Source organism: Saimiri boliviensis, chromosome 1, assembly GCF_048565385.1.
Source record: "Saimiri boliviensis isolate mSaiBol1 chromosome 1, mSaiBol1.pri, whole genome shotgun sequence".
Lineage (NCBI taxonomy): Eukaryota > Metazoa > Chordata > Mammalia > Primates > Cebidae > Saimiri > Saimiri boliviensis.
This window is the reverse complement of record NC_133449.1, coordinates 125,616,783-125,635,144: the sequence shown is the minus strand read 5'-3', so window position 1 is coordinate 125,635,144 and position 18,362 is coordinate 125,616,783. Positions and strand designations below refer to the sequence as shown.

At 38.7% G+C, this 18,362-nt stretch overlaps 1 protein-coding gene across 1 annotated transcript in view; it reads right to left on the bottom strand.

The window, feature by feature from the left end:
- VPS35 (VPS35 retromer complex component) overlaps nt 1-18,327 on the bottom strand; it is a 31,624-nt gene extending 13,297 nt beyond the window's left edge. Inside the window, exons 1-12 of the mRNA XM_039474115.2 lie at nt 18,252-18,327; nt 12,894-12,992; nt 11,505-11,601; nt 10,485-10,608; nt 9,804-9,986; nt 8,085-8,298; nt 5,852-5,935; nt 4,662-4,771; nt 4,309-4,405; nt 4,060-4,208; nt 1,991-2,198; nt 1,118-1,273 (exon numbers count right to left, since the gene is read on the bottom strand). Of these exons, the coding sequence (XP_039330049.1) occupies nt 1,118-1,273; nt 1,991-2,198; nt 4,060-4,208; nt 4,309-4,405; nt 4,662-4,771; nt 5,852-5,935; nt 8,085-8,298; nt 9,804-9,986; nt 10,485-10,608; nt 11,505-11,601; nt 12,894-12,992; nt 18,252-18,254 (1,524 nt within the window). The 5' untranslated portion in view covers nt 18,255-18,327. The remainder of the gene's footprint in view (nt 1-1,117; nt 1,274-1,990; nt 2,199-4,059; nt 4,209-4,308; nt 4,406-4,661; nt 4,772-5,851; nt 5,936-8,084; nt 8,299-9,803; nt 9,987-10,484; nt 10,609-11,504; nt 11,602-12,893; nt 12,993-18,251) is intronic.
- Nucleotides 18,328-18,362: the final 35 nt, after the last annotated feature.

The following is an 18,362-nucleotide window of genomic DNA, read 5'->3' as shown; positions in this document are numbered from 1 at the left end:
CACAAAAAAAAAACACCTCAGGCAGGTGTGGTGGCTCATGCCTGTAATCCCAGCATGCCGAGGTGGGCGGATCATCAGGTCAGGGGTTCGAGACCACCCTGACCAATATGGTGAAACCCTGTCTCTATTAAAAATACAAACACCATGGGGAGAAATGCCAGATATAATATGCACCTAAAGTTAAATAAATAAATAAAATACAAACATTAGCCAGGTATGGTGGTGTGCACCTGTAATCCCAGCTACTCAGGAGGCTGAGGCAGGAGAATCGCTTGAACCCAGGAGGCAGCCGTTGCAGTGAGCTGAGATCGCACCACTGCACTCCAGCCTGGGCGACAGGGCGAGACTCCACTTCAAAAAAGAAAACAAGAAATGAAAAAAACCCCAAAACCTCACATTTTCAATGTAACAAATACAACTTACGCTTGCAAATTTTGAAAAGTAAAATTACATATAAGGATTCTATTTCTTATTAAGTTTATTATAAGCAATACACAGTTCAGAAAAAAATGAACATGGAATAACTATGAGCACTCAAGTAAAAAAAGACAGAAACCTTCTTCAAATCTCAAACAGTATGCAAAAGAAATCAGAGCAACTGAATTGTTACTCACATGCTCCGGAAGTTTATTTTACCATTATGTGTTTATATATAAAGTAAAAGCCCAGCCGGGCGCGGTGGCTCAAGCCTGTAATCCCAGCACTTTGGGAGGCCGAGGCGGGTGGATCACGAGGTCGAGAGATCGAGACCATCCTGGTCAACATGGTGAAACCCCGTCTCTACTAAAAATACAAAAAATTAGCTGGGCATGGTGGCGTGTGCCTGTAATCCCAGCTACTCAGGAGGCTGAGGCAGGAGAATTGCCTGAACCCGGGAGGCGGAGGTTGCGGTGAGCCGAGATCGTGCCATTGCACTCCAGCCTGGGTAACAAGAGCGAAACTCCGTCTCCAAAAAAAAAAAAAAAAAAAAAAGCCCATGGATGCCATGAATCTTTAATTCAGTTGCAATTCCTTCAAAACCTTCTAAGATCAGAAAGTGAATTAAACCATTTTAAGCACTTCAACATGTGATTTCATTAGGAGCTGATACAGGGTTATAGTAAGAGTAAACTCATACCAAGTACTGCTGGTCAGGGTCCTCAGAACGCAGCAGATGAATGAAGCGGCCCACAAGGCTCTGCTCATCAGCAAAGTCTTCTGGATCAGGGTCTTCCACAGGTTGATCTGGCTGATCTTGAATCAACGTGGATACCAAATTCATTATGGAATCCACCTGTAACATGCAAGGCAAAACAAATCCACTGATGTGAAACCATTAGCATATAAAGCCATTATCAAATGCGTTTCCAGTCGTATAAAATTACAATACAATATCAACAAGATATTCCTTTTTTTGGGTTAGAAAGTCAATACCTGGCTGGGCACGGTGGCTCATGCCTATTAATCCCAGCACTTTGGGAGGCCAAAGCAGGCAGATCACAAGGTCAAGAGATCAAGACCATCCTGGCCAACATGGTGAAACCCCGTCTCTACTAAAAATACAAAAATTAGCCAGGCATGGTGGTGGGCGCCTGTAATCCCAGCTACTTGGGAGGCTGAGGCAGGAGAATCGCCTGAACCCAGGAGACAGAGGTTGCAGTGAGCCAAGATCACGCCACTGTACTCCAGCCTGACAACGGAGCAAGACTCCGTCTCAAAAAAAAAAAAAAAAGAAAAAAAAGTCAAAACTCATGCACGTCATAGTACACATATTTATAAGTCTGGAAAGATATGCACAAAATGTTAATTAACAGTGGTTAATCTCTACTGGTGAAATTATAAATATTTTCTAATTCTTTATACATCTCCGATTTTCTAATTTATATAATGAATAAGTTACTTGTAAATTTTCTTTACTACTGAATTACCCTCCCCTCCCATCTGAGGTATCTAGGTCCAAAGTAAAACTGTAACACTGTTTCCCTAAAATAGCACATAGATATTTTCTTACCTGGTCTTGAGAGACAATTTCTGTGTTATAATCCAGAACATTACTAAGCACATAACAACTCATGCTCTTTCTGGACTCATAGTCAAAGTACTCAAAGAGTGGGTGAAAATGTTTTAATTTCAAGACTGTTAAAATATTGTTGTAAGTGTCAACTGGTATTTTCAAAAGTCTGGTGAGTTCCTTTGAAACTGCACTACTGGTAGCAATACTACAAAAAGAAAAACAGAAGTCTTAATGAATAAAATTAACTTTTTACATATACAAATAGCACTTGTTTCGTAAGAATTTGAAATTCTTCATTACACATTAAAGGAAATGGGTTAAGTGAATCATACTACCCCAGAAGACTGTAACAACCTCCTTTCAAGAGGATAAAAATGCTTATCTAAACACAAACATATACTCATCTATTACTACTCTATTGATACAAAACTAGATACAATTTCCAACTCATGAACAGATGGAACAGCTGGAGTTAATAAGATAACTGTGTAGAATTTGACAACGTTTCTAAGAAAAGTATTTTAAGTGGTAGTTTGGTTCCCAGGGAGCAGCCAACAAGTACTGTATATTCACAATGAAAATAAGTAGGAAAAAAAAAAATCCATGCCAAACCAGCAATTCAACACAACAGAAAAATATGTAAATTATCTATTCTGCATCAGATGTTGGTGATTAAGAAAAGGCAGGTTGACTGACTTTTAGGTAGTCATTAGTAAAATCACTGTGTAGACTGAGGCATATTGGGGCCTTTATTACAACCTCTTTAGAGGTAGCTATTTCTAATTATTTTGACTGTTTTTACTTTAAAATTTACTTGGGGGGAGAAGACATAGATCATTTAGTCTTTTTAATTAAAATTTTTTTAATTTTTAATTTTTTTATTAGAGACAGGGTCTCCACATGTTGCCCAGGCTGGTCTCAAACTCCTGGCTCAAGTGATTCTCCCAACTCCAACAGCTGGAATTCTCCCAAATAGCTGGGATTACAGGTGCAAGCCACTGCACCTGGCACATCACTTAATCTTCTGTCACACTATCAATCAATATCTGGCCTTGTCTTCAGTTTACACATACACAAAAACAAAAATGATCAAAAGAAAAAGAGTAATACAAAGGGGAGAAAAAAAGAAGAAATTTTCTTGATGCAGGTAAACCACTGGGAGGGAGATAGAAAGGAGGAAGATTACATGAGGTAAAATTCTGAAGAATATGCAGTGAATAGGGGGGTGGTTGGCCTGGCTTGATCCAAGTCCAGAGCAGTGGCAAATGAAGCAGGAAGGGAACTGCTGGGGAAGGTAACAGTATCAGAGCTGCCCACAGTGGCCACTAGAGGATGCCATAGGTTTAAGACAGAACAGCTGAGGAGGCTTCAAGTTGGAAGCAGCACTGCTGATAATTTCCTTGAAAGGTATCAAAATCAAAGCTCAAAATAGAAAAGATATTTAAACCAATTTAATTCTTTACGTTAAATATATACACACACCCCATTTTTCACCATGTACTTACTCGTAGGAAAACACTTATTACAGAAATAAAAACTGCCTGACAATTTCCTTACCAGTTTAAGAACAAACTCATTCACATACAGCAAGCTTGTCTAACCCACAGCCCAAAGGCCATGTGCAGCCCAGGATGGCTTTGAATGTGGCCCAACACAAATTCATAAACTTTCTTAAAATATTATGAGTTTTTCTGTGATTTTTTTTTTTAAAGCTCATTAGCTATTGTTATTGTTAGTGTATTTTATGTGTGGCCCAAGAAAATTCTTCTTCTAATGTAGCCCAGGGAAGCCAAAAGACTGGATGCCCCTAATACACAGAAAGGGATCCAAATTGAGAACACTGGTCCCTCAAGACTGCCTATGGTCCACAGGTACCACAATTTCATTAATATATACAACCAAGTAATTGGTTGCCACTTTCTGCCCCTAGTAGTGCTAAGCATTACAATCTTAATGCATGATTAAAACAAAACAAATGGCAGCATTTCAAAAAACAATTGAGAAAGAAAAGCAAATCTGAGAAAAAAATCTTTATGAGGATCTTTACAAAAATGTAACTGACTTACTGTTCAAGGTTGAGCTTATTGAATATCTCCACTGTTGTTTCTAGAACTTTATCAACATAGTCCACACGATCAGGGTAACATTTCATGGCAAGATTAATGAGAGAGACTTGTAAAGATACAACATCCTCTGAAGGCATGTCTTGTCTAGACTGGAATGTTTAGAAAAATCCAATTTATTTAAAAAAAATTGTAAAAGGAAGGCAGAAAAGTTTCAAAGTTTTGAGAAATTAGGAGAAAAGCTACACAAACCTGTATCACTGTAGCCACCTGCTGTGAAAATATATCAAAAAGTTTAATATCTGCTGGGATTCCAGGTCCATCTTCACGGTGGGCAAATAAAGCTAATCTAAAAAAAAAAACCCAAAAACTCTTTATTTTAAAAAATACAGGGTTTAGGCAGTGGAATCTTGGATGACATCTTAATTCTTTATTGCTTTTCTATATTTTGTATGAGCCCAAAAGGTTTTAAAATTATTTACAGTGTACAATTACATTAGGATCACTGATATGATAAAGATAAAACAGAAAGAATTCACAAAAATGTTTAAAATTCATTATTCCCCAAGTCAGAGCATTTACCCTCCAGTGTTGGAAGGTCTTACCTATCAATTAAAGCAATGATTATGTTTTTCACATTTACATTCTGGTGTAACTCAGCACAGGCTCGAAGAAACGGATTCAAAGTCTGGAGGTGAAATTCATCAGGGAAAACCTGAAAATCAAATAATCAATAAAAGTAAAAGTATTTCACATAATATTCAGAACTCACATATGGCATTTAAAGTTCACATTTGTGGAGAAAAAAAACAAACTCTAATCTTACACAACTAAATTCAAATACATTACCTTTGAACCTCTCTAAACATAAGCTCAGACAGAAATATTCCAATAAACAAGTGCACCTACAATTAAACTAAAGCTACTGAGATCTAGAAAATTCAGATTACTCATTCCTACATTTTGGGGGAAAACAAACTACATTGATACAAAAACCAAGTTATGAGGTGAAAACAGAAAAATTCTCTCTTTTTTTTTTTAAAAAGATGGGGTTTCACCATGATGGCCAGGCTGGTTTTGAACTCCTGACCTCAGGTGATCCACCCACCTCAGACTCCCAAAGTGCTAGGATTACAGGCGTGAGCCACCGTGCCTGGCAGAAAAATTCTTTTTTTAAAAAAAATTATTTTTAGGCCGGGCACGGTGGCTCACGCCTGTAATCCCAGCACTTTGGGAGGCCGAGGCAGGTGGATCACGAGGTCGAGAGATCGAGACCATCCTGGTCAACATGGTGAAACCCCGTCTCTACTAAAAATACAAAAAATTAGCTGGGCATGGTGGCACGTGCCTGTAATCCCAGCTACTCAGGAAGCTGAGGCAGGAGAATTGCTTGAACCCAGGAGGCAGAGGTTGCGGTGAGCTGAGATCACGCCATTGCACTCCAGCCTGGGTAACAAGAGCGAAACTCCGTCTCAAAAAAAAAAAAAAAAATAGTTTTAGAAGGAGAACGATTACATGAAAAAAATAAACATTAAAAAATTTATTTAAATTTTTAATAATTTTTAATAGAAATGGCATCTTGCTATGTTGCCCAGGCCGCTTTGAACTCTTGGCCTCAAGAGATCTTCCCACCTTGAACTCCCAAAGTGTTGGGATTACAGGTGGGAGCCACCACACCCAGCCAGGAAAATTCTTTTTTCAGGAAAGCTTATTTCCTATTCCATCAAAATGTTTTCAAAACAATGAAATTTAATGAAAGATAAAATGGTTCCTTAAAAAAAAAGTTCCCACCTACCTGAATAATACATTCCATGAGATATTCTTGAGCCAAAGCATCCCTACAGTTTACAACTTGCTCCAATATGCCAGTCAGAACAATCTAAAAGAGAAAAAAAAAAACAAATGTAAGGGTTAAAATATGTTTTCAAAATCTTAAGCTGGCCAGGTGCAGTGGTTCATGCCTATAATCCCAGCACTTTGGGAGGCCAAGGTGGGCACATCATGAGGTCAGGAGTTCAAGACCAGCCTGGCCAACATGGTGAAATCCTGTCTCTACTAAAAATACAAAAATTAGCTGGGCATAGTGGCACGTGCCTGTAATCCCAGCTACTCAGGAGACTGAGGCAGGAGAGCTGTTTGAACTCGAGAAATAGAGACTGTAGCCGGGCACGGTGGCTCATGCCTGTAATCCCAGCACTTTGGGAGGCCGAGGCAGGTGGATCACGAGGTCAAGAGATCGCGACCATCCTGGTCAACATGGTGAAACCTCGTGTCTACTAAAAATACAAAAAAAATTAGCTGGGCATGGTGGCGCGTGCCTGTAATCCCAACTGCTCAGGAGGCTGAGGCAGGAGAATTGCCTGAACCCAGGAGGCGGAGGCTGCAGTGAGCCGAGATCGCACCATTGCCCTCCAGTCTCAAAAAAAAAACTCCGTCTCAAAAAAAAAAAAAAAAAAAAAAAAAGAGAGAGAGACTGTAGGGAGCCGAGAACTGCACCACTGCACTCCAGCCTGGGCAACAAAGCAAGACTCTGTCACAAAAAAAATAAAAAAAAATAAAAAAAATTATTAAGCTATTCCTCTATTAACACATTTAAACTACTAACTTGATCGTATTTGAGATTTTTCCTCACCAAGACTTCACTTCTTAACTTTAAAAGCTTTTTTCTGAGACAAGGTCCTGTTCTATTGCCCAGGCTGGAGTACAGTGGTGCACTACTCAATGCAATGTCCACCTCCTGGGCTCAAGTCAACCTCCCACCTCAAGCCTCCTGAGTAGCTGGAACTACAGGTACGTTCCACCATGCCCAGCTAATGTTGGTACTTTTTTGTGGAGATGGGGTCTCCCTATGTTGCCTGGGATTATCTCAAACTCTTGGACTCAAGTGATTCATCTGCCTTGGCCTCTCAAAAGCGAGCTTTTTTCTTCATGGCTTGTGCTTTTTTGTGTGTCCTCAGAAATCTTTGTCTAATCCTAGGTCATAAGGACTTCCTCTGTGTTTTCTTCTAAGTTTTAGGTTCTATATTTAGGTCTCGATCGATTTTTATGTTTTTTATATATGGTATGAGGAATGGGTCAAGGTTCAGAGTTTTTTGTTTCCATATAGATATACGATTGCTCCAGAACCACTTGCTAAAAAGGTTGCCTTTGTACTTTTATCAAAAGTAACTGATCATAAATATCTGGGTCTAGTAAGGATTTTCGATTCAGAGATCAGTAAATTGAGTTGCTGCTTGTTTTTACAAATAAAGTTTTACTGGAACACAGCCATATCCACTCACTTCCATATTGTCTGTGGCTGCTTTTGCACCATACCTGCAGTGCTATTATAGACCAAAGGTGTCCAATCTTTTGGCTTGAAGAAGAATTAAAAGAATTGTCTTGGGCCACACATAAAACACACTAATGATAGCTGATGAACTTTAAAAAAAAAAAAAAAAAAGCAAAACAACTCATGTTTTAAAGCTCACAAATTTATGCTGGGCCATGTTCAAAGCTGTCCTGAGCCACAGGTTGGACAAACTTGTATAGCATATGTCGTGCAAAGCCAAAAACCGTTTATTATCTGGTCCTTCACAGGTAAAGTTTGCCATTCCCTGCTTTATTCCCCCTCCCTTCCATTGATTTATGTATCTATCCTTTTCACCAATACCTCTCAGGATCTCACTGTAGCTTTAGAGTAAATCACGAATTCAGGTTGCTTGGGTCTTTCAATTTTGTTCTTCCTTTTCAAATTCGTTGTAGCTGTTCCAGGTTCTTTGCTTCGTCATATAAATGTTAGGATTTTAACTAAGATTACATAGAAGCTATAGATCAATTTTTTTTTTTTTAATGCTATCTTGACAATATTAAGTCTTCCAATCCACAAACACTGCACATACATCTTTCCATTTATTTGGGTCTTCTTCAATAAAAGCAATTTTAAGATTTTTTCAATGTAATATTATATAACAAAAATATTCTGATTTTAAAAATCAGATTTCAGTTTATCTCAGAACAGAAGAGGTAACAAATAAAAAGATATGAACCTGTTTGTAACGCTCCACATTTACACCTTCCAACTGACTGAGGCGCACCAAATTTGTTCCCACTAAAATTCTCAGTTCTTGTCTTTCTCGTTCTCTTTTTTCTCTATCTCGGCTATGTCCCTGATGCTGCATTCGCACCCAAAGCTTGTTCATTTCTGCAAAGTTGAGCAGTACAAAATCCATGGAATCACTGATATCGCCAGTTGTTTCTTCACTGCAGAGAAACAGAAAAGTCTTTACACAGTATTTATAGGACCAACTTACTACTATCCCTTTCCTTTGTGTATTTCCTTCTTATCTCTGTAGTATACCAATGCTTTATAAAAAAAAAAAAAATACTTTCAACTTCATTGGCTTAGTATTAAATTTCAAAGGGAACATACTCTAGGGAGAAAAGTACCACGGAGAAGACAGTGTAAACTTAAAGCACGAATTACTTTCCTCAACTCTCTAGCCTGGGCCAACTGGATTTGCTCTTATGGCAACTTCCTTAATTCAGAAAGCCCAGAAGGATGGGCATGGTGGCTCATGTTTGTAATTCCGGTGCTTTGGGAGGCCAGTCAGGAATATCGTTTTAGGCCAGGAGTTTAAATACAGCCTGGACAACATAATGAGACCCCCTCCCTACAAACCAAAAACAAAAACAAAAGGCTAAAAAATTTAACACTTACGGTGTACTGCTAACTATATCATTTTACTGTTGAATATTTTGTTTTTAATTGAAATGTAAGTTTGTGAGGAAAGAGATCATGGATTTCCTGCTTTATTTTTCTCTATCTCCTAGGATGGAGACCTCGGTAGCTTTCAAAAATTTTCATTGATTGCCTAATTAAATGCTAAAAAGGGACAGTCAAAACGTAATAAAGCAAATTAACTTCATCAATTTCTCTACATTGTTAATTTTTTCGTCTTTTCTGTACTGTTTAAACCATTGAATTGTACATCTTAGAAATAAATGAAAATATTTTTTAAAAAAACAAAATCTGTCAGAACAAACTGAAAAATAAAAGATAAATTTTTTTTTTTTTTAAAAAGGAAATAAATGAATAAACTTTTTAAAACAATGAAGTTCTTTAATCTGGGGACCTGCCAAGTGAACAGCTCACCCCACTGAAAACCACAGTTGGCTAACCATCTGCCCCTGCTGTGGGATAAAAGTACAGTAGACTTGGATGACAGAATACTGGTTACACAAGAGATGGGTGTCTCTGAATGGCTTTTAATTTTTTCTTTTCTGAAGTTAATAGCTAACTTGAAACAGATAATTCAAATCATTTCTATTCCAAGGTAACTCGCAGTCTATAAATTATAAAATCTGACAGACATTAAAGGAACAACTACAAAATCCAGCTAGCTCATACTTCATTATTTCATTACAAATTAAATTTCCAAATAAAACCCTCTTTAAAACGTTGTATTTTCAAAAAATATTTAATGTAATGGAAAAATGCTCAATTACATTACATGAAAAAAAAAAAAAAAAGCAGGTCATAATAACCCAAAGATATAATTTGCCTAAGAGTACATTTTAGATCACACCATGTATATTCAGGAGTTCTATATTACAAAGAAAATCTACATACAAATGCTACCTAAATGGCTGACTGGGTGGAAGAATTATTGATACTTATTTTCTTATTTCTGTGCATGTTTCCACACTTTTATACATTCTACAATGAAGGAAATATTGCAACAAAATCAAGAAAGAAAATCACTTACTCTGTTGGCTCTCCTTCATCAGGTAAGATATTTCTGGTACACTGAAGAAGGTAATTTCGAAGAAACAGACCCCTCAAGGGATGCTGCACGCCACGGCACATTTCTACCAAATCTTTCAAAATATCCTTCCTTGATTGAGGAAATGACTTGACATATACAACTCCAACTGTGATCAAAAGGTAACTAAGAGAATTATGAAGAAACGCTGATTAGAAATAAAATATTCAAATCAAGAATTTGATTAGTTCCAAACACACTGAACAAAACACTAAATAAACAAGGCAGAAACCATGTTGTTTTCTCCTCCATGACAATGAAAATATCTGATTTAAAATATAACCACTGACTAACCTCTAAAAATACCACACACATACACACTGTATACATACAAGACAGATATTACCTTTAAACATATTAGGAAGAGAATTGTCATATTAATTTTTCTAATAGCCAAGACATTAAACAAAATAGCACGTCCATTTTTTATTTCCAAATTCCTCAAATATCTATATAAAATGTAAATCTAGTTACTCTAACACAAATGAGAGTATCTACCAAAATATTCATCTCAATTTGTTAAGAAATTATCCTTAAAACTTTTTTTAAAGCTGATAATCATAAGTGACATAACATAAAGTGGGAAATACAGACACAAAAGTCTTACAACCTGTAATTACTTACAGCCTTGGGATAATGTTTCCAGCATACTGTACAAGTTCATAGAGATCTGCCACTTTTCTTCCTTTAGCAAATTCATCTGTCAGGTAGACCTCCAAGTAGTGCAATTCATCAGAAATGGCCATATCTTTTAATTATGATTAAGGACTAAAAATAAAGATAAGCCAACCTAAGCAAAACTCTGAAACTTCTTGGAGTCATCATTAACTACTAGGCAGATATTTTACGTTTTAGTCCTTTAAGAGAGTGTTCAGGCCAGGTGCAGTGGCTCACGCCGGTAATCCCAGCACTTTTGGAGGTGAAGGCGGGTGGATCACGAGGTCAAGAGATTGAGACCATCCTGGCCAACATGGTGAAATCCTGTCTCTACTAAAAATACAAATATTAGCCAGGCATAGTGGTGTGTGCCTGTAGTCCCAGCTACTCAGGAGGCTGAGGCAGAAGAATCACTTGAACCTGGGAGGCAGAGGCTGCAGTGAGCCGAGATTGTGCCACTGCACTCCAGCCTGGGTAACGAGCGAAACTCCATCTCAAAAACAAAACAAAACAAAAAACAAAAAAAACAGGAGTGTTCAAGTGAAAATAGAATTTTAGTTGGGCTTATCTTACTTTAACGTAAGGGTTTTAAAGAACATGTGGTGAAGCAAAGCAGTAAATACAGTGGTTACCTGTCAGACTGCTAATGGGTTTTGAAATGGCAAATGATTAAATTCCTGTCCATTTGAGAGTGCTGCATAACAAAATCTAAGCATTAAAGAACCAACTGCCTCACAGCCTGAATATCCTTCATGAAGGGTCTGAAAATTGAGATGCACTGACAACACACTTAAAACACATTTAAGCATAAGAAAGGGGTACTCCAAAAGCATTTTTCTCACTTAGCATATCTGCATGGAGGTGTGCATTTGACTAAGATAACAAAGAATAAGATAACTCCAGAAAAACTTCATAAAGAACGAACAAAATTGCCTTATCAAGAAAAGGTATGGTCCAAATATTTAGTCTTCAACATTCAAAAGATACAAAGTTCATAGTAGCTCTTTGGTGATAACATAGAAGTCCGGAGTTCACCAAGCATATTAGACGCATGTTTTAGAGCATCCATAAGCTTGTTTTTGTCCTACAGAAATACCGAGAGAATCAGAAGGCTTAATTTAAATAAACATTTATATTGGTTGTACAAACTCTTTACATCAAGGACTTGTTACATAGTTTTAAAAGGATACAGCACTTAAATGATACAACCACAGAAAAAAATCAACTTTAGATAGTTTCATCTTGCCTTCCCTACTGAAAGGAAAAAGATGCATGATTCTTACTAAGACTTACATATCTAGTACTACAAGCTTCTTGACAGACTGCTAATCTTTTCAAGCTATAGAGACTAGGAAACTAGTCCATTAATCACATTTTACCTGCAATCAAGAGAACTGGCATACCCATTCAGGTGAAGCAACATACTATCCTGACGTGGCTTTGTCACAGGTTAAAGACTCTTCAGAGCTGTCTGAAATGACTATCTATGTTAAGTTTGCTTTCCTCTTGCATTCCTCAAACCCTCCCAATGCCCACATGTTCCTCCACTTAACTCAGAAATGCAGGCAATTCCTTGAGATAGGGGAAACACTATCCATACATAGAAAGAGAAAGAAGCAAGCAATAGCAAACCTATCTTTTCCATTCCAAGACATTTATTTTTCATTTCCAATTTGTTGGGAATGAAACCAATAAAAGATACAAGAGCATATTACTATGCTTTAGAAACTTTAAGACATTTTACAAAGGTAAGATAGCATCATCTTCATCACAGTAACTTATAGCTTAAAGTACCAACCAATCCAGAGAATCTACAAGTATATACACAGATAATCTCTGACTTTATCTTTTAGAATATGAAGATATAAATGTTTAAGTATAATTTTTAAGCTAGTTTCTACAATGTATTCAAGAAATTAGTTTTCAAAATATTTAGGAAAAAAGCTGAATAATTCAAATGCAAAGCATTTAAATCCATTCATTCAACAAATATTTACTGAGTACCTACTATATGGTAATTACTCCTCAGGTCTGAGGTATAGAACTAAGAAGACTAGTAATTCTGGTCAGACACTGCTGTGGTAATAACACAGTAATATGTAAATAAAAGGAAGGGTCTCTTGTTCTTCCAAGCTTGTATTCTGGTGGGGAAAACAGACAATCTCAAACCATAAATATACATGTGAGTAAACAGGGCTCTTTGTTGAAATTGTTCCACACAGTATTTGAGAGAAATGAGACTGAAGACAGATGCTGGTAGACAGTGAAGATTAAATTTACCAGAAACAGTGGTGCCACCTAACTCTAGAAAACACTGCAGATGCTTCCTTAGGAACACATGGACTGTGACTGTGCCTCCCATATTTCCATTCTTACCAGGCATCTCTTCATTTGGAATGATTGGACCTTCACAGCCTGTATGGCTTCATCCAAGAGCTTTTCCTGCTCATCCTGAGGGGACTGCTGTGTTGTAGGCTGAAAAACAAAAAATTCCACTAACGTCTTAAGCACATTCTTCAAGCAAATATGTAACTTCTATAGTTCTAGTCATAGTTCTTCTCCAAGACTGTCACAAAATGGTCACGCCAGCTCTGTACCTCAAACCATTTGCCAATTATTGACAGCTGCTGCATACAGAGCGGTGCCCCATCACTGAAGTTAACAGAATAAGAATGACAAAGGAGAACAGTATGTGTACAAAGGATTGCTCTCAGAAACTGACTCAACATTCTTGTAGTAGGCTGGCCTCAAAGAAACTTGCAGTGGTAGCTCATGGCTGTATTCTGCTAACACTCTTGAATCCAACCTGGACATAGCCATCCAACCAATCTAAGTCTTGTGGTAGGTATAGCCGAAACCAAATCTCTTAAGCCTCTCTTTTCCTCTAGACTACTTATCATCCGCATTTTAGTCTTAGACAGACTAAGGAACTAGTTTATGAGAACACTGACCAGCCCCTCCTTGGCATAACAAAAGCATAAACAGCTTAGAAATAAAATAGCCGAAATTGTTAGTGACTTTTAGTATAAAACAATAAAGAGCACTCTCCTCAAACAGCTTACACCATTTCAAACATACAGATCTGCAACTACAGTGGACAAAATATATCTAGACACTCTTCTCCTTGCCATCAGCAAAAATCTGCTTGCAGAAATCAATTCAATCTCCCTGCCAAGAAGAATTAACCACTTCTTCAAGTCATATTAACACCGTTTACAACTCCACCACAGCATGCATCACATTACCATTATAAATGGTCATTTTTACATTCTTGGGACCCAACACACTGCTTTAATATGTAATGGATGCTCCATAAATGCTCCCTGCATAAATGAATACAATGGTTTTAGAATGTTTAGATATTTAACCAAAAAAATTACTGAAGAATTAACAGATGGATAAACAAATTTTGGTATATATTTCCAATTACAGAATATTAGCCATAAAATGGAATGAAGTATTGCTACGTGCTACATAAACAAACCTAGAAAACATGCTAAATTAAAGAAGCTAGACACAAAAAGCCACATATTGTATGATTCTTCTTATATGAAATAGGAACAGAAAGACTGATGATTACCAGGAGGGAGGTTGGGGGAAATAACTGCTTAATGGGTACTGAGTTTCTTTTGGGGGTAGGGAAATGTTTTGAACCTAAAGGTGGTGATTGTATAATATTGTGAGCCTACTAAATGCCACTGAATTGTTCACTTTAAAATGGTTAATTTTATGTTATGTCATTTCACTTTGATTTTTTAAAACAATGACTAAAGACAAAATGCCTCTCACATAATGAGTTGAAGAGGTGGAAGGCAAGGACTTATACAAAAAGCTGCAAGTAAAATCTGGTCTGTTTCATTATCTAAGAAAAATCAAAACAACATGTCATTTTGAGATTAACAAAGAAATGTGAGTCACATAAAACCCACTTATGAATGAGAATAGTTTAAAAAATTGAAGTTCCAAAAATTGTTATTTTGGAAAGAGAAAAAGGTTAATTGAGTAATAAGCAAGGTCGTGCATCTCCCTTTTTTCCCCATGACAAACTCTAGTACACTTGAGCTCTATCGCAAGCACTTTTCCTCAGAAGCATAAACAAATTTCAAAGAAACAGTTAGGTATCTTTTAAATTTCACTTAGAGGGAACATGAATTTATCCCAGCAGAACTATTACGATAAAATACTGGTTTCAGAGGCAAAGATGACACCGGCATTTAAAGATTCTAACTGAAAAAAATTTACTATTCATCATGAGCTAGTGATCTCTGAACTTTAGTGAAACCAAGCCATCATTTGGAATTTTTTGGCTCCTTACCTCTGAATGCAATAGATTTAATAATAAATTGAATCAATGGATTTAATTAAGTTCAATTGATCCATTTAGAGATAAACAGTGATATATCTGAATTTTTTTCTTTTTTTATGATACATTTGGATATCTTAATTAAAAATGATTTCTTATTGTGGTAAAATATACCTAAAATTTACCATTTTAATCACATTTAAATGTATAGTTCAGTGGCATTAAGTACATTCACATTATTATACAGTTACCACATCTATCTCTAGAACTTATCTTTACAAATGCAAATGGAAACTGTACCCATTAAACTCCCATTCCAACCCCCCAGGCAATTCTACCTTCTTTCCTCTGAGCTTGACTACTCTATATACTTCGTGTAAGTGAAATCATATAATATTTTTCCTTTTATATCTTATTTCATTGGGCATAATATATCCAATGTTCGTTCATTCATGTTGCAGTGTCAGAATATCCCTCTTTTTTTTTTTTTCTGAGATGGAGTTTCACTCTTGTTGCCCAGGTTAGAGTACAATGGCACAAACTCCGCTCACTGCAAGCTCCGCCTCCTGGGTTCAAGCGATTCTCCTCCCTCAGCCTCCTACAGACCAAAGCAAAGGTCATCATGAACTGATCACTTGGAAAACTCTCCATTCAAACAATGTGCTTTTGTTTCCTCTTCTATAAAACAGAGATGAGAGTACCTGCACCACTGTTAAAAAGAACGAATTAAACCACATAAAGCTCAAAATGTGCCTACTGCTTAGCAATAAGCACTTAATAAATGCTACAATTATTATACATTTTTTGAGACGGAGTCTCGCTCTGTCGCTAAGCTAGAGTGCAGTTACAAGAGATCGGCTCACTGCAATCTCCAGCTTCCTAGTTCAAGCGATTCTCCTGCCTCAGCCTCCTGTGTAGCTGGGATTACAGGCATGCGCTGCCAAGCCCAGCTAATTTTTGTTTTGTTTTCTTTTTTTTTGAGATGGAGTTTTGCTCTTTTGCCCAGGCTGGAATGCAATGGCCCAATGGGCACACTGCAATCTCCGCCTTCCGGTTTCAAGCTATTCTTCTGCCTCAGCTTCCTGAGTAGCTGGAATTACAGGCGCCTGCCATCACACCCTACTAATTTTTGTATTTTTGGTAGAGACGGGGGTTTCGCCATGTTGGCCAGGCTGGTCTCGAACTCCTGACCTCGTGACCCACCCACCTTGGCCTCTCAAAGTGCTGGGATTACAGGCGTGAGCCATCGCGCCCAGCCAATTTTTGTATTATTAGTAGACACGGGGTTTCAACACGTTGGCCAGGATGTTCTCCATCTCCTGACCTTGTGATCAGCCTGCCTCAGCCTCCCAAAGTGCTGGGATTACAGGTGTGAGCCACTGCACCGGGCCTACAATTATTATATCCAGTTCAGATGCAAATAATTATCTCCACTTATGTTAGAAACCTATTACAGTTCAATCACCCTGCTCATATGCTGTAGATGTAATCTGACAAATACAATGTAAACCAACTGTAAAATGAAAACTGATCTCTTCAAAGATACAGAATATCGAGTTAATAAAATAACTGTTTAAAAAATGATGGCATGGCATACATTAACAACTGAAGCAGTGAGAAATAAGGATGACCAGAGCATGAGAACTTCAAAATATAATTTGAACACCAAATGGCTCTAACTTCATTTACCAATACATACCACCAAGCATCCTCTGATGGAGCACACTGAACATTCTGGTTTCATCTATTAGCAATACCTTTTCTTTCCACCTGGAGAATTTCTGTCCACCCTCTACAGTCTCAGTTCACGTGTAACTTCCTGTAGTCCTTCCCAAAATCCCCAGGCAAAACTACCTCTCTATGACCCCAAAGCACTGAGTTAACAATGCTAGTAAAGCAATCCGCATACTGTATTACAATTAAGTTCTTTAAGCGTGTCTCCTCCAGTAGCCTCTTAAGTTCGAACATTAGTACCCAGCGCCACAGTCCGTGACACTGAAAGCACACAAGCTGTTCGATGAATTTATGTGGAATCTGGAACTTCAGGGCTGAGACGGGCCAAAGGGGCCAACAGTTGCTTCCAGATGCAAAAGTATGACACCAAGAAGACTAAGTGACCTGCTTAAATTATAAAAACTGTGATAGAACAAATACTCAAGTTTCCTTTTGCAATAAAATTAATGAGGACAAGACTGTGTGTCTAGCTGATTGCTCCCAACTGGTTCACCCAACAAAGAGTTGGTGTGTAATACACCCTCAATTAAGTATTTTCCATTATGAAACAATATAAATGTCAATCCACAAATGCTGGGAAACACCCAAATCCTAAAAAGTTAAATTTTTATGCCAGTCTTGTATCAATTCCCAATTGCAAAAATTCTGAAAAGCAGGCAAAAATCACCTTGTACGGCAATATCTTACATGAAAATAGTATTTGTAAAACATTTAATCCTTGCTGGCATTAAAACATTTAAAGTGAAATCTGTTTCCAGGCTTACAGATTTACAGAAGCCTGTCTACAGAGTGGATAAGATAATTAAAGCTGACACACAGTATACACTCAAAAATATTACTTACACAGTGTAGGCTACGTCAAATGCTAATAAAATACAAGTGACAACTTGCCTTTGTGGGAACCAGACACAAAGATTCAGTTTGAGGAAGTTCAAGTTTACCGGCCAACAGCCACACCACGATTTACTGCCGTCATACAGCGGCCCTACGGAGAACTGCTTCCAGCCAGTCAAATACTTGGATTTCATCAATGGAGACAAAAGACCCAGCGTGCGCCCAATGCACAAATGCTAAAGGAAACAATCAGTCTCCTTTCCGATCGTCAAGATTACAAGACAGCCTGAGTCCTTCCAGGAAATTCATGTAAGCAGGTCCCCAGAACTCGCTGACAAGCACTGCAGCCGAAGGCGGGTTTGAGGTCAAGAAAGGCCAAGGAACCACTGCGACCCCTCCAGGAGGCCGTGTGGACAGCCGAGCACAACCAGGCACAAAGGTGGAAACGCAACATCTGGGCGGGTCCCGGCGCCACCTCCGAGTCTCAGGGCCTCCGCGCGTCGCGGGGTCCAGACGCTCAGACCTAGGGCAACGGGTCCCCTCGTGGCAGGCAGGTGGCCGATTCCACTGAGAGGAGGCCGCAGGCCTTGATGGACCCCAAAGCCTACAGGCGAAGTCACCCCCCCAGAGAGGCCGCCCCGTTTCTGAGCAACGGCCGCAGCCAGGAGCCGCCGCCCACCCCGGCAGTCAGCCCGCCAGCGGCCTTCCTCGTCTGGTCCTCTATCCCGCAGGCCAAGTCGGGCTGCTCTCAGTCCCAACAGGTCTCGGGGCCCCTACTCCTCCCGCTGGGCCCCGGGGCGGTGGGAGAGAGCAGGGGCTACAAGAAGGGTCGGCCCGGGTCCCGCTGCCCACTCAGCACTCACCATGGCGACTCCCCGGAGCCTGCAGCAAGCGGCACCCACCCCACGCAGAGCCTCTCGCGGTCATGTGACACTGCGGCCCCTCCAAGCCCCGCCCTCTCTAGCCCCGCCTCC